Consider the following 14,282-nt stretch of genomic DNA (forward strand, 5'->3'; position numbering starts at 1 on the left):
ATTCATAAATACCTTCTGTCTGTAAATTCCCCTTCCTGATTGGTCTCACCTTTCCTAGCTCCTCGGTCAGGCGAGAAGTGAAAGCTTCCTTCTGCCTCTCGTGTACATTGTCGTGGTGCACCGTCAGTGTGGCCTTTTCTCAGCGACGGCCTGTTCTTCCCGTGGGTGAAACACTAATTCCTACGTGTCGCGTCGGCTCCCTGGTTTTGCTTCCAGCTCTCCCCTCTTTGAGACCCTCCGCCCTCCAGTCATTCTGGTTTGTTCATTTGATTAGGCTCCCAGCACAGCGGGCAGCGCCAGCTTCCTCCCTGGCCCCCTGGGACTGGTGCATTAACATCCGTATGGGTTTCCCCTGGGACGGCCAAGTGTTCACAGCTTCTGGCAGCAGTTCAGTGCACTGTGAATCAATTTCAAATTGCTCAGCACGATGATCGCAGACCTCCTGCGGGGTTTAAAGAAGAGGACACCTGGGAGGGAGGTGGTACCTTCCCGAGACAACAGCACAGCTCTCCACCTGCACTTTGTGCATCTGTTTTGATCCGGAACATTTAACGCCATCATAAGCAGGGTGCCGGTGGAAGCAAGAAAACATTTCCTTCCCCTGAAAACTCAGAATTGCTGAAAGGGCTCCTGATGAAAACTCTGGCAACATGCAAGTTGATTCATGGCAAACAGAAAACTAACCTTCGCAGGTGCCGTGGTTCTGACAGCACAGAAAGCTTTGAGAGGCAAGTTCTCTCCCTGTGCCAACGACCATTCTCCCAAAACACATTCAACCCAATTTTTTTTAAATCACAGTTTACATTCAGTATTATTTTTGTATTAGTTTTCTTGCAAGGGCAAGAAAATGCTCTTTGATTTCAAATATAATAAATGGCATAGGTTCAATTAACTATATAATGTGCATGTATTGAACTATCGTGTGGACTTGATACGTTACCAAGGGCAGCAAAGTATAGTTGGATTAAAAAATAGGAGATTTAGTGGTTTGGTGACGCAAGAGCTTTGAGCTGTAGTTGCTTTATAGTGTATTTATTTCCCAGAGCAGTCTGTCTGGTTCCCATTTTGTATGCTCAACTATTCAAATTAAGAGTGACGTTAAGGATTTGGGCCAAATAGCCATTTAATATTAGTTATTGCAGCCAGTTTGTCAGGAGATAACAGATATGTAAGATTGTGTCCTTTGGTTGGGGGAAGGGGAGTTCTTTTAAAAGTCGTGTGTTTAATAGTTGCTTTTATAGAGGGAAAATAATAGCATATATTTTATTTTCAAGCTATGCAGTATGTGAGTTTCATTTGTAAGCTAGTGGAGACCTGATATCTTGTATCAGTTTTCAATTTTGTGCTTGCTAAGTTATTGTACAAAATTTGAGTTAGCATTAAAATGAAAATTTAAATTCTATACTAATACCTGTGGTCTTTAGATCTGTAACAGGACTGCAGGGTGACAATGACAAGTTCCAGGGAGTGCCCTGATTTATCCCAGAGGGTTATGGGAAAGAAGAAACTCTACACACTTCATTTACTGTTTATTTATGTGGACATGTAGAAAAGGTTTAATGTTGAACTTCTAGATCACATAGGGATGCTTCTGACAAGAAGAAAGTGAAAGTCTTCAGTGCTATGTGCTTATTAATTCCATCAGTTTGAATGTAGGGTGAAAATATTAGTACTTCATTCTCTAAAGTGTCTTATCTTTGTGTATGTTTTATAGCATCATTATATATTAGTGCTGGGAGTTTAAATACTTTGACATCAGAGAAAAAATATACATTAAGATTTTGATGTAGAAACAGAAGTGTGCGCTAAGATTAGGTTTTTTTGTATTTAACAGGAGAAGAAAACAAAAGCTTAAATAACATAGAAGTTTATTTCTCTCTCCCATAGTGTCACCAACACCTCTGCATCCTATCTTTCTTTTCTGCCTCCCTTTGCAGTTTATTTCCATCTTCAGAGTCACCTTTTGGCCCAAAAAGGCTGCCAGAGCTCCAGTCATTTTGCTCATCTCTCAGGCAGCAGGAAGGAGGAAGAGAAGAGGGCAGGCACACACCCTCCCCCTTTTAAACTTCTTTCTTTCTTAAATGAATAAACTTATTTCTTAGAGCAGTTTTGGGTTCACAGAAAAATTGAATGGAAAGTACAGATAGCTCTCATGTTCCCTACCGGATCCCCTTTGTCCTAGGTTAAGAACTTCCTCTAAGCACCACCCAGCAGTTTCTACCTACATCTCTTTGGTCAGAACAGGGGCTCACCTGGCTATCAGGAAGCTGGGAAGAGTAGTCTTTTAACAGAAGCTTTGCTGGAATTCATGGCCAAGGTAGGTAGGGAGGTTGTTGAGGAGAAAACTTGAAATTTCTGTCACAAAGCCATTTGACGTAAGAGAATCTCTTTTATTTTTCTCTTGGTTATGCAAAACAGAGTTTAGGTTCAAGTCCTAAATTGGTACCTTTAGAAAGCAGTTTTTGTTAGTGTTGAGATACACTGTTTGCTGTGTATAATTATGATGAATTCCTAAGTGGTCATCATAAGCATCAAAAATAATCATTTTAAATTATAGGAAGAAATGATACAGTTATAAGATACATGGAAGGAGGTATTTTGTGTTAAATTGGAGGCACATTTAGTGCTTTATAGTGGGATTTGAAGGAATGCTTTATGGAATGGATAAACACAATTTAAAAATGTTTAAATACAGTTCAATATATGTGTCTTTTGGTACACCTTAGATTTCTATTACTCTTTTAAATTTGTTCCATCAGTAAATACTTCAAATTATACCGATTTAAAAAGGAAATTGTAACAAGCGAATCTTTCCTTTTGTCTTTCTCATAGTAGTGTGCTGAGGTTGTGACTAATTGCTTTATGATACATGTTTTTTCTGTTTCCTCTCCTGCCCTTCTCTCTTCTCTCTTCTCTCTTCTCTCTTCTCTCTTCTCTCTAATCATCCCCTGTCCAAAAGTGCATACTCCTTCCACGTGACGGCCGATGGGCAGATGCAGCCTGTCCCTTTCCCCCCCGACGCCCTCATCGGACCCGGCATCCCCCGGCACGCTCGCCAGATCAACACCCTGAACCACGGGGAGGTGGTGTGCGCAGTGACCATCAGCAACCCCACGAGACACGTGTACACGGGCGGGAAGGGCTGCGTTAAGGTCTGGGACATCAGCCACCCCGGCAACAAGAGCCCTGTCTCGCAGCTCGACTGTCTGGTGAGTGAACAGAAACCGGTGCACGGGTAATTTCTCCCTGGAGACTCAATAAGGAAATAGCTGTCCGGGCCTGGGTTTTATTCCCATTATGAGGAAATGGAAGCCCATTCTGTTTCCTGTGTTAGCTATTTAGCTCCCTGCCGCCCCTCTCCCTTAAATATGAAGGTTTCATTTGTTGCTCTTTCCATGGTTAAATCCCATGATGAATTTCTTTAAAAAAATATTTTAGAGTCGTTTACAGAAGCTGCCCTTGTTTAAATAAGTGTATGCAAAAGGGGGTTTTCCATTTAATGGATGAAAGCTCAGCTAGCCCTGGACTCTGAGTCCTGCAGTCCACTCAACTTTTAATTTCCCTGCAGCCTTCGGATAAATATTGAATAGTAAACATTTGATAACAGGTCATTAAAACCATTCTGAACAGGGTCTGTGTTTTCAGGGAGGCCTGGGGAGTAGACTGGGTTTTATTACCTTAACTTCAGGAAGGGTTAATAGATCACACTAAGAAATCAGGCAGCCGTCAGCAAAGCAGGAGTGGTGAGAAGGCTTTCCCAGGGTGCCCAGTCCACCTCCCGGAGTACAAGAATACCACTGCATTTTCAGGATCCTAGAACGCGCTGGGACATGTTCTGGTCTCTAAGCTGTAAACCCAGGATCTATAGACCACATACCACTGGCCCGAGGCAGGTGAAAGACTGCTCTGCCCCGGTGTGGTGTCTGCCTGCGCGTTGCTGTGCAGATGATGCCATTCACCCACTGCCTGGACTCTGCAGAGAGTGCTTCCAAAAAGAAGAGTGGCAGTATTTGTGAGATATTTTTTTGGGTAGTTATTGGCTTATTTTTTTAATGAAATAACTTACAAATATTTCCATTAATGAAACTTATACTTAACATTCTGTAGTAGTAGGAGTCTTATAACATTCATTGCCTTTTTAAAAAAATTATGTGCTTAAAGTTTCTCTAATCTTTAAGTGATAGGTCATAGTGAAAGCATAGTAAAATAATTCAGCTACATCTATATGGGTTGAAGGATAGCAGTTATTTCTTTTGGGGAGGTAATTTTAGGTCCCACCTCCCTTTTTAAGATGTGCTGATTTTGATGGAGAGATGCTGTCTTTGATCAGTTTCTTTGGTCTTTAGATTGAGAGATGTAAGTAATGACAGCAGCCAGGTTACAGGGAAAGCAGCGCTGTTAAATTCCTAGACAAGGACCCATCTGGCTAATGACAACACAGTGCCAGCCTCTGTACAGTTAAGAGCAATGAAAACCAAAGCATGGGCAGGGGGTCTACAGTTTCCAAATATGAGTAAATAACAGAGAATGATGTGATCAAAGATTTATAAACTAGCTGTGAAAAGTATGTGTGTACCTACCTTACATCTACTGATAACTTCAGTTCTGTCTGCTTGGCAGAGAACTGGACAGGAGGTGCAGTCCTATCTAAGTGTACAATCCTGTGAGTTTGTTTTGCTTACTGTTTTTATGGAGACAGCTGCCGTTGGATCCCGATTTTTACCACAGAACTCTTGCTTGTTGGTGTCCATGAAATACCATTTTTCAGGTCAAAAACCAAGATAGCAGTTGGAGAACATGGCATTGTTAGGGCTTGGTGTACTGCATCGCAGCGATTGAATTATCCTTATTTCACAGAATAGAGATAACTACATCCGTTCCTGCAAATTGCTCCCTGATGGCTGCACTCTGATCGTGGGAGGGGAAGCCAGCACTCTGTCCATCTGGGACCTCGCCGCACCAACCCCGCGCATCAAGGCGGAGCTGACATCCTCGGCCCCCGCCTGCTACGCCCTGGCCATCAGCCCCGACTCCAAGGTCTGCTTCTCCTGCTGCAGCGACGGCAACATCGCCGTGTGGGACCTGCACAACCAGACGCTGGTGAGGTGAGCACAGGTGGTTTTCTGTTGGTGGGGTTCAGAAGCCTCCTGTCCCCCTGCTTCTCCAGCTTCCCCCAGTCACTCAGCCCACACATTAAGATCCTACTGTGTGCCAGGCTTGGAGCTGGGTATTGGGAGTGCAAAGACAGAATTGTGTCGTTTCCTTGGATTGGGGGGCTTGGGTGTCCCCCAGACTATTTAATGCCCTCATGCTCCCATTCCTGTTCTTCAGGCACATACAGATCCCAGACTTGTTTAAAAACGATTCCTGGCTTTTGCCACATTGCAGCACATGGATTCCTTGGCTGTAGGAAGGGTCCTCAGTGCTAGATGGTTTTGGCTTTGGCTAGAACCTTGTTTGTGCAAACAGGAACCAGCTAATAAAGGGTAACAAAATCAACAAAAAGAACATCAGAAGAGAGGTTCCACGAATTTCACATACATTGGTTTTCAAGTATTCATGTTTCTCGATAACTAACTAACTGAGCCCTGTTCAAGGTCGTTCACCCAGGAATGAGCTGGCTTCCTGGAACCTGCCCTCCTAACCGTAGCGAGAGCTGCAGTCCGCCACCTTCGTGTCTCCCTTCGGCTCTGGCCGCTCACTACCTCTACCCACTTCAGTGCTCATACTGGAGTGGTTACAGAAAAGTCTTTGAAAATGTAAGCACTAAGTAAACATCTAAGGCAAAACTAGCTTCTTTCACCCTGTTGGTTCACAGTTCGTCTTCACTCTTCGTTTATGGTGTGATTTTAGGCTCATAGGTTGGTTAGCCCGTGTTTCAGAGAGAAGGGATGGACGGATTGTGGAAGTCATCACAGCAGCTTCCTCTCCCTCCATTGAGTGTCTCTGAGCCAGGCTGTGTCCCTGTGTGTATGTGACGGGGTGGTGCTTATTTCTCTCTTGCCACTCACTGGGCAGCTCAGAATAAGCAAAGTGGACTAATTAACGGAGCTGGAGCTGACAACTGCTTCACACTTTTAATCTAGCAAGTGTTCATTGTTTTTTTCTTCTTTTTTTTTTTTTTTAACTTAGGAAATAGCACTTTCAAAATACCAATTCTCAGTGCTTTTCAACTATTAATTCATTTAATCCTTATAATATCTGCACTGCTTGTTATTCCAATTTTATAGATGAGGAGCCTGAGGCACAGAGAGGTTAAGTGTACCTGCCTCGGGTCACACAGCCAGGTGGAATGGAGCTGTGATCAGGGTCCAGGCATTCTGCTGTGTTCTGAAGCTCTGCTCTGTCCAGCCCCCTCGCAGTAAATGCCTGTCCAATATAACAGGGTGGCGCTTCACAAATCTCTCAGTTTGAATGGGTCACGTGTGGATAGCAGCTACTCTGTGCTATGAATATCTTTGTATCTACTGTGGCCACATGTTCTGAACAGTCCTGGCGTCTGCCTTGTAAGAGCCTGAGAGAGGTGCAGAGATGTGTGGGCAGAGGGATGGAGGATGCCCACCAGTTGCTATAAGTCAACAGAGACATGCGTAGTCAAGAAATGAAAGTATTTCCTGAGTTCTAGAATTAAAATAAGTCAGAGGGTGAAATGGAGAGGAGGCCACTGGGTTTCAAGAGCATTTGGAGGAAAGAGAAGTAATACACGAAGCAGGGCCTGCTCGGCCTGTGTGACGGTGGGGACATCTGGAGGCACGGGGGGGGTGCCTGAGGTGCACATGCATGGTGACAGTCTGGGAGAACGAGCGTGAGGGGAGAGGCCTGAGGTGGAAGTTCAGAATGGCTTGCAGAGGAAAGATTTCTGAAGTGATGGTTCACACGTCTCAGAATTCAGGGCAGTAGTGGTGCTTTTCCTTCTCTTACACGCTCCCTAAGTCCCAAGCTCAGCTTAAATGTGTGGAAACCTGTGGGAATAATAAGGTAAGAGGAAGGACAGGCATGGGAACTTCCCTCTCGGTGTTGAAATTCCCAAGCAGCTCTCTAATGGGTCGTGCCTGTTACCACAGTGATTGGGCCTCTGACCGTCTCTCACCTGTTCCAGTCTCTCTCCTGAAAGCTCCCCCTTGGCACGTGGAACTGGCAGAGCATCTGTGCCCAGCAGGTCCCTCTTGGTCGATTGCTCTTGGTGTTGCTTTGTTACTGAAGCTCGAGGTTTCCCTGTACGAGAACAACCTCGTGCTTGGTCTTGCTGAGGTGCCACAGGCTGGCCTCAGCAGTTAGCTTTCTCTGCTCAGCACCTGTGAGTCAGGAGGTGGGTACCACCCTTTGTCTCTGGGAGTCGATTTCAAATGCAGGGCTCCTTCTGACACAGAAAGCAAAGATGAGTAACTCGAACTCATGCTTTGTTGGCTTGAAGGGCACCGAAGTGTTGACTCACTCCTGGAACTGTGAGCACTTCTAGATCCTGAGCTTGTCATGTGGTGAGGCAGGCCTGCAGGATTAAAGCCGGGCCTTCCTCTTTCTTCAAGGAATACGGTTGAGATTTTGTGTTTGTCTTTTTTCTTCTAACACTTTAACTTTTCCAGACCTGGGAGAAATTTTACCTTTCAGATCAGTTTGTAAGAACAGCTATAGGAGCGTATTTAACTTCTGTGCAGTGACCTACAATGGCATTCCATTTCTTTAGCACTTGGATCGTGAAAAAAGGGAAAGCAAACCTGCAGGCATGCCGTCTTCCTCCTCAGAGAAGGTTGGCTTGATCTTGCACATCAGCAGACACCGAAGGGATGACACACACACAGCGAGTCCAAAACCAACAACACAACAGTGTTTACCTTGCGCTCTGGCAGGAAATCATTATTCAATCTGGCTGTTTTATCAGGCAATTCCAGGGCCACACAGACGGGGCCAGCTGTATTGACATTTCTAATGATGGCACCAAGCTCTGGACGGGCGGCCTGGACAACACGGTCCGATCCTGGGACCTGCGCGAGGGGCGGCAGCTGCAGCAGCACGACTTCACCTCGCAGGTGCGGGCTCCTTCCGCCCGGGATCCGTGTGGTGGTGGTGGTGGTGGTGGTGGGTGGGTGGGTGGGTGGGTGTGTGTGTGTGTGTGTGTGTGCGCGCGTGCACGGTGGCCCCTCTCTCCCTTCACACCCCCACGATAGTAGTAGCTATACAATCAGGCTTAAATCTGAGATACTGATATTTTTTTAAGCCACAGACAAACATAAAAACCTTGAAATGCTTAGAGTGGTGTCTAAACCCCTGTAAGTTAAGCCCTGTTAGCTGTTATATTCATATTTGGGTTCGTTTAAGGAACCCATGCAGTCAGGAATATACAGTTTTCCTTCAGCAGTGTTGGGTCTGTTTTGCTTATTTCCCCCTCATGTGGGGTGAGGTGATTATTTGATTCACATATAAACAGAGCTTGGAAAACATGCAGGCACATTACAAGGAGTAGAGGAAAATCACAACAGCTCTGAAAGTTAATTCATTTTTCTTGCATCAGGAAACATAAAAAAGTGCTGCAGCATCTCAGTGGATGCCTGTTTTATTACTCATCCTTCAGAAAATGGACTCATGGCTGACTACATTTATGGAGTTTTGAAGTGATATAAATCTCTCAACTTTGATTGTGGATTGTGAAGATTATTTAGATGACGAGCATGGGAGTCGGCATGTTTGGGAAATCCGACTGCCATTTTAAGTGCTTTCTGATGGTAGAATTGTTCTTTTCATCATTACTTGTTTATTTTTTTTAAATAATAAAAATAATTCTACTCAGAAAAATAGGACAAAAACGGAAAATAACTATACCTACTACTAAATTTTGTGTCCCTGTTAAAATTTTGTTGAGTTTCTTACAACCCTTTTCCCAGTATGCATAGGATACTGCCTTTTTTGGTTAAAACTTCTTACGCAAATTTTCGAGTACATATAAGAGTACAGAGAAGGCTCGAGCATATAGGAGAGCACAGAGGATTGTGCAATAACCCCCACATACCCACCACCCAGCTTTAACAGACATTCAACCAGTCTTTTTTTTTTTTTTTTTAATATATCTTTATTGATTTCAGAGAGAGGAAAGGAGAGGGAGAGAGAGAGAGATAGAAACATCAATGATTTGAGAGTCATTGATCGGCTGCAGCCCGCAACCCGGGCATGTGCCCTGACCGGGAATCGAACCCCAATCGCCTGGATCCCAGGTCGACGCTCAACCACTGAGCCACGCCCGGCCGGGCTCGACCAGTCTCTTCTCGCCCATCACGTCTGCCCCCAAACACTAGAGTATTTTATAGTAAATCCCAGACATTCTGTCATTTCAGCCATAAGTGTTTCAGTTAGTATCTGTAAAAGACAAGGGTCCCTTTAAACAACACACATGAATACATTATTAAGAATAATTTTTTAGTCTCATCACATATAAGTGCTCCTGTTTTTCCAGTTGTCTCATAAAGATTTTTAACGCTTGGCTCCTCTGGGTTGAATCGCTTGTCCTGTTGACTTGACCACAGTCTAGAGTCTGCTGATTCCATCCCTCCTGTCCTTGCTATTTTTCCCCCTTTCTTGTTGCCTTTTTCCTTCCTAAGTTTACTGCGCAAAATCACCAGTGAGCCTATTCTGCTTCTTGTAGATATTCTCTCTGGGGTACTGCCCAACCGGGGAGTGGCTGGCCGTGGGCATGGAGAGCAGCAACGTGGAAGTTCTCCACGTGAACAAGCCCGACAAGTACCAGCTGCATCTCCACGAGAGCTGCGTGCTGTCCCTGAAGTTTGCTTATTGTGGTGAGTTCAGCCGAAAGGAAACCCGAGGACAGCGATGGCCTCGATGGAAAAGACTCCTAAAAAAATATAGCCGAGATCCTATCTGGAAAAAATATTGTTCTCTGAGCCAGCTGGATGCAATAATTCCGCTGTCTTAATATGTCCCTCAGAGCACAGTTGATGTCTGTTTTTCTAATTTGAGAAAAGTCAGCAGGCGATGAAATTGCCTCATACAAGGTTTTGACACATTTGTTTTTGGTGGGGAGAGTCTGGGGTGGGGGTGGGGTGCAATTAGTTGCAGCTCTGAAGAGGGGCGGGTAGGGATTTATTGAAGAGGGGGCAGGAGCGGAGGAATTTGTGAGGGACTGACCAGGGTGAGGAGCCCACAGTCAGCTGGGATGTTTAGCTGAGCCGGACTGTTACCCTCTGCAGTGAGGGTAAAGAGGGAAGAGCTCTGTGGAAAATCAGACGTTTGTTCACAAGGCCGCTGCTGCATGAGTAGCTATCACTACTGACCACACTTCATGCGCCATATAGCGTGTATGGCATTTTGCTTAGGTTTGTCGTTTAATCCTTCCTGTTGTGGGGGGACCAACAAGGAGAGCAATGTCACTTATTCCGTATGTGAGGACTCTCTGCTGGGTGTGATGCTACATGTCGTGGCCAAGGGGACTCACATGGTCCCTTCCCCTGCTTTGATTAAACGCAAGATCACAGGTGGTACGCAGCAGAGCTGGGATTTAAAACCTGCTCTCTCTACTCATGTCATGACCCAACCCTGGGACAAGATAGCTTATGATTTAAAAGTGCTCTGAGTTTAAGTCCATGTAGCTAATAGTATAGCAGGGATTTTACCTGTTCAACTACTTTCCTTTACTAATTCTAGGTAAATGGTTTGTGAGTACTGGAAAAGATAACCTCCTCAACGCTTGGCGGACCCCCTATGGAGCTAGTATATTCCAGGTAAGTCAGTGTTCCTTAGAATGACGATTTGACCGTGCGTTGCAGTGACACCAGAAGTAAAGGTGCTTGGAGGGACCAGGGCCCTGAGTACCCCTGTTCCGCATTAACCATGCCCCCGATGTTTTCTCTTCCAGTCCAAAGAGTCCTCGTCTGTGCTCAGCTGTGACATCTCTGTGGATGATAAGTACATAGTCACTGGCTCAGGGGACAAGAAGGCCACCGTCTACGAAGTCATCTACTGAAAACATGATGTGGTTTAATGTTTATAGTTGAATTGGGCCAAAATGTTTTGAATTTGTAGAAATAGAGAAGTTGTAACTTTAAAAACTTTTTAAACCTTGACACAAAACTTTGAGTCTACAAAGAGGAGGCGACGAGTCTTACCAACAGAAGGTCACCCATGTACCTAGAGCAAATGGAGCACCGAGGCGAGGTGGACAGAGGGCCGAGGGCTGCAGCTCAAGGAACAGCCTGCTGGCCCGGCAGAGCCCACCCTCTTCCTTCCGTGTGATCTGCGCAGATTACCTTTCTGTTCCTTGCGGTTCCCCTCACGTTCTGTCCTTGGTAGCGCAGTGGTGTCTCCAATGAACTTGTTTCCTGGTTTTGCATCTTGTGAAATGTTTTTTTGTATTTTTGTTGAAGGTTAAACATTTGTATAAATTGTAAATATATTTGGTTTATTACAGTAAAGGCTTTAGTACCAGTAAGTGGTTTTCCTTTTCCTTCTTTCTTATTTTTATCAACGCTTTGGGGTCATTGATGTGGGTTTTATAAGCAAAGTCCAAACACTAGAGAGGAAATTTTAACATGCACTTCTGATTTTGTAAATGTATTTGGTCATGGGCTTCCGCTGCACTACAACCTAATCAACAATTTTGAGTTTCTGGACTCAAGACTATGATTCGAGAGTAAATCGAAGGTACATTAGTAAGTTTTATTTTGGAAGCTAAAATAACTTGGTCATAATTCAAAAATCCATCTTTTGTTAGGATACTCTTGTAATTCGAGGTCACAGGTGAAAGCCCTGCTTTTTCTTGGTGATACTTTGGGAAACAGAATATTATTTTCTCTGGGAAGGCTTAGCCTTTTCAAGCCCGTATTCTCTCCCTTCACAAGCTCCACATTTCAAGGAGTGGAGGTGACTTAGTGTTAAGATTGATGACACAAAGCTGTCGAGTTTATTAACCTGTAACAGAAAGGTGGGCTGTCAGCTGGTTTTGTCTCATTAATACCTATTTGGTCCATTACATTAATTTACTGTACCCAGACCAACCACACCCAGCCCTTCGCCCCGTTCTCCTCGTTAGGGCTCCCCCTGCAGCTCCGGCCGCTGCTCCCGTCATTAGTCTGGTCTTGTTTCTGTGGACAAGCTTTTACTAATTTGATTAGATAAAATCTAACCCTGGTTTTTTCATAAGTTGCTTGCATGCTTCTCCCTGAAAAGACTGTAGGGCTCATTCTTTATATACCTGTTGTTTACTATTATATTTTAGAAAAATAATGAGTAATAATCTTAAGCCAAGTTTCCTGGCTCTTTAAAAATAGCACCTAAGGAATTTTTAATGCTCTTGTTTTCTTATGATCCAGCAAGTTGTTGGCAGTTTGTCTTAATATTTTTTTATTTGCTGTCCAGACCTTACTTCTTATATATTGAACAACATTATTTTGTTTGCTTTTTGCCAAAATAACACTTGTTTATGTACAGAGTTTGTTAAATATTTTCTCTCCTCATTAAGCAAATGGCAAAGCCCTAATTACTAACCTGATTTCTCTCATCCTTCCCTTGTATAATGAAGCAGGTCTCTATACTGCAGACTCTGATAGCTTATTAACGTGCTGTTTACCTTCTCTGTTCTCTCTCCTTCCCTGCCTTACTTCCCCATTTCTGTAATAGTAAGAGAGGTTAAGTTACTGAAACAGAGCCCACTATACAGTGGCTTAGAGACCACAAATGTTTGTGTCTTGCCCACGTAACACCTAGGGACCCAGGCCAGCAGTGCAGCTCTGTGCCTCCAAGGCTGCTTCATTGTCCCCACTTCCAGCCAGCAGTGGGACAGAGTGGCAGCCCAGGGGAAGGGATGTGCCCTCAAGCAGGTGACTAGGAATTGGCCCATCCTTTCTGTTCCCAGTCTCTCGGCAGGGACTTAGTCACTCCCCAGACTGGGAAATATGGTCTCTAGCTGGGCGGCCGTGTGTCCATGAAGAGGGGGGACACATTTGAAAGGATTCTGAGTTGAAGAAATAGCAGTTTTTTGTTGTGCATTTTCTCTCTTCATGCTTTATAGGTTCCCAGGCTTCCATTAGTGTTGCTCTAATGGGATTTTCTGAGGGTCTACGTCTAGACCTTATCAACTCAAGGATTTGCTTTTGGATGAGACATTCGTTTGGTCCTGGAAGAGGCATTCTAGGGCTAGCCCCTCTCCTCAGGGGGTTTGGAATCTTGGAGAATTGCCTGGACGACTGTTTCCCCACTCAAAACAATAATAAAATTGCCATATCTGCCTTTCAGGGTTTGAGGATCAGAAGTGGGTATGTGAGGCAGGATTGTGAATGGAGGGGGCATGTGTGGGAGATTTCTTCTTAAGCTGTGAATTTAGGAAGTAACTCCTCTCCCCCAAGAGGTGGGAATTGTGGTTCTTGAAACCTAGGTAAGCCAAATGTTTGTATACCTCTTGCCTTGAATACGGATTACAAATTAGGGTTCAATAAATTCAGATTCAGCTAGACATTGATCACCAGTATGTGCCAGGGGCCATGCTCAGCAGTTTCACATGTAAAATGTAAGAGGATTGTCATCATCAATTAAATAACCAAGGCTCAGGGAAGCTCCCCAGGGCCTCATAGGCGGTAGAACCAAATTCAGGTTCACCATGGGCCCTGTCTGAATTCTTTGAAATCTTAGAGTGGGTTGTGATTTTTTTGAGCTATCCAAACATGTTACATGATTCCCTTAGGTACCAGTCTGGTGCAATAGTATAAGAGTAGATAGGCTTGTGTTCACTGATTTATAACTTAATTTATGCAAATAATTGTTTTCCCCATTCTTTGTAATAGATTTACCTTACGTATATTTAATTTTTTGATCTCTCAGTCTTTCCTTATACCTTGGATGTAGGTGTCTGCCGTGTACCTCTTCCATGGAATTGAAGCTCATTGGGTAAAAATTGAAGTTCTAGTATGATAGGTTTTATAATGCCTTTTTCGTTGCTAGAGGTTTCTACCACTTAAAATAAGGACAAAACATTTCATCAGATAGGGTCACTAATATTTATTAAGTTCCTGTTATTTACCAGGTGACAGGGGTGTGTTGGACAAATTATAAGAATCCTCACCAGAGATGGGACATTTGATGGGTTATTTTAAGATTTCCGAACTGGGAGGCAGCAGCTGTCTCCAAAGCCATGGAATGTTCATACAGGGATTTAAAAAATTTTACTTTTACTAATGGTGCACCGAGGTCATGACTCTCCCAAAAGTTTTCCAGAAATCAGAGCCAGAGATCCAATTCTTAATTTCAGCAGGCCGCTTAATTCCCTCAAGACGGCTGCCCGTCAG

General features: G+C 44.2%; 1 protein-coding gene across 3 annotated transcripts in view; it reads left to right on the forward strand.

Annotated features, from left to right (window-relative positions):
• The window catches only part of LOC308563887 (transducin-like enhancer protein 1), an 81,894-nt gene extending 70,462 nt beyond the window's left edge, over positions 1-11,432 (forward strand). For all 3 annotated transcript variants that reach the window (XM_081151459.1, XM_081151460.1, XM_081151461.1), the window contains exons 15-20: positions 2,960-3,209; positions 4,858-5,105; positions 7,880-8,027; positions 9,635-9,785; positions 10,651-10,727; positions 10,862-11,432. In XM_081151459.1, the coding sequence (XP_081007585.1) occupies positions 2,960-3,209; positions 4,858-5,105; positions 7,880-8,027; positions 9,635-9,785; positions 10,651-10,727; positions 10,862-10,969 (982 nt within the window). In that variant the 3' untranslated portion in view covers positions 10,970-11,432. The remainder of the gene's footprint in view (positions 1-2,959; positions 3,210-4,857; positions 5,106-7,879; positions 8,028-9,634; positions 9,786-10,650; positions 10,728-10,861) is intronic.
• The last annotated feature ends 2,850 nt before the right edge of the window (positions 11,433-14,282 follow it).

The sequence above is a fragment of the Miniopterus schreibersii genome, assembly GCF_964146895.1.
Source record: "Miniopterus schreibersii genome assembly, chromosome: 11".
In the NCBI taxonomy this organism is placed as follows: Eukaryota; Metazoa; Chordata; class Mammalia; order Chiroptera; family Miniopteridae; genus Miniopterus; species Miniopterus schreibersii.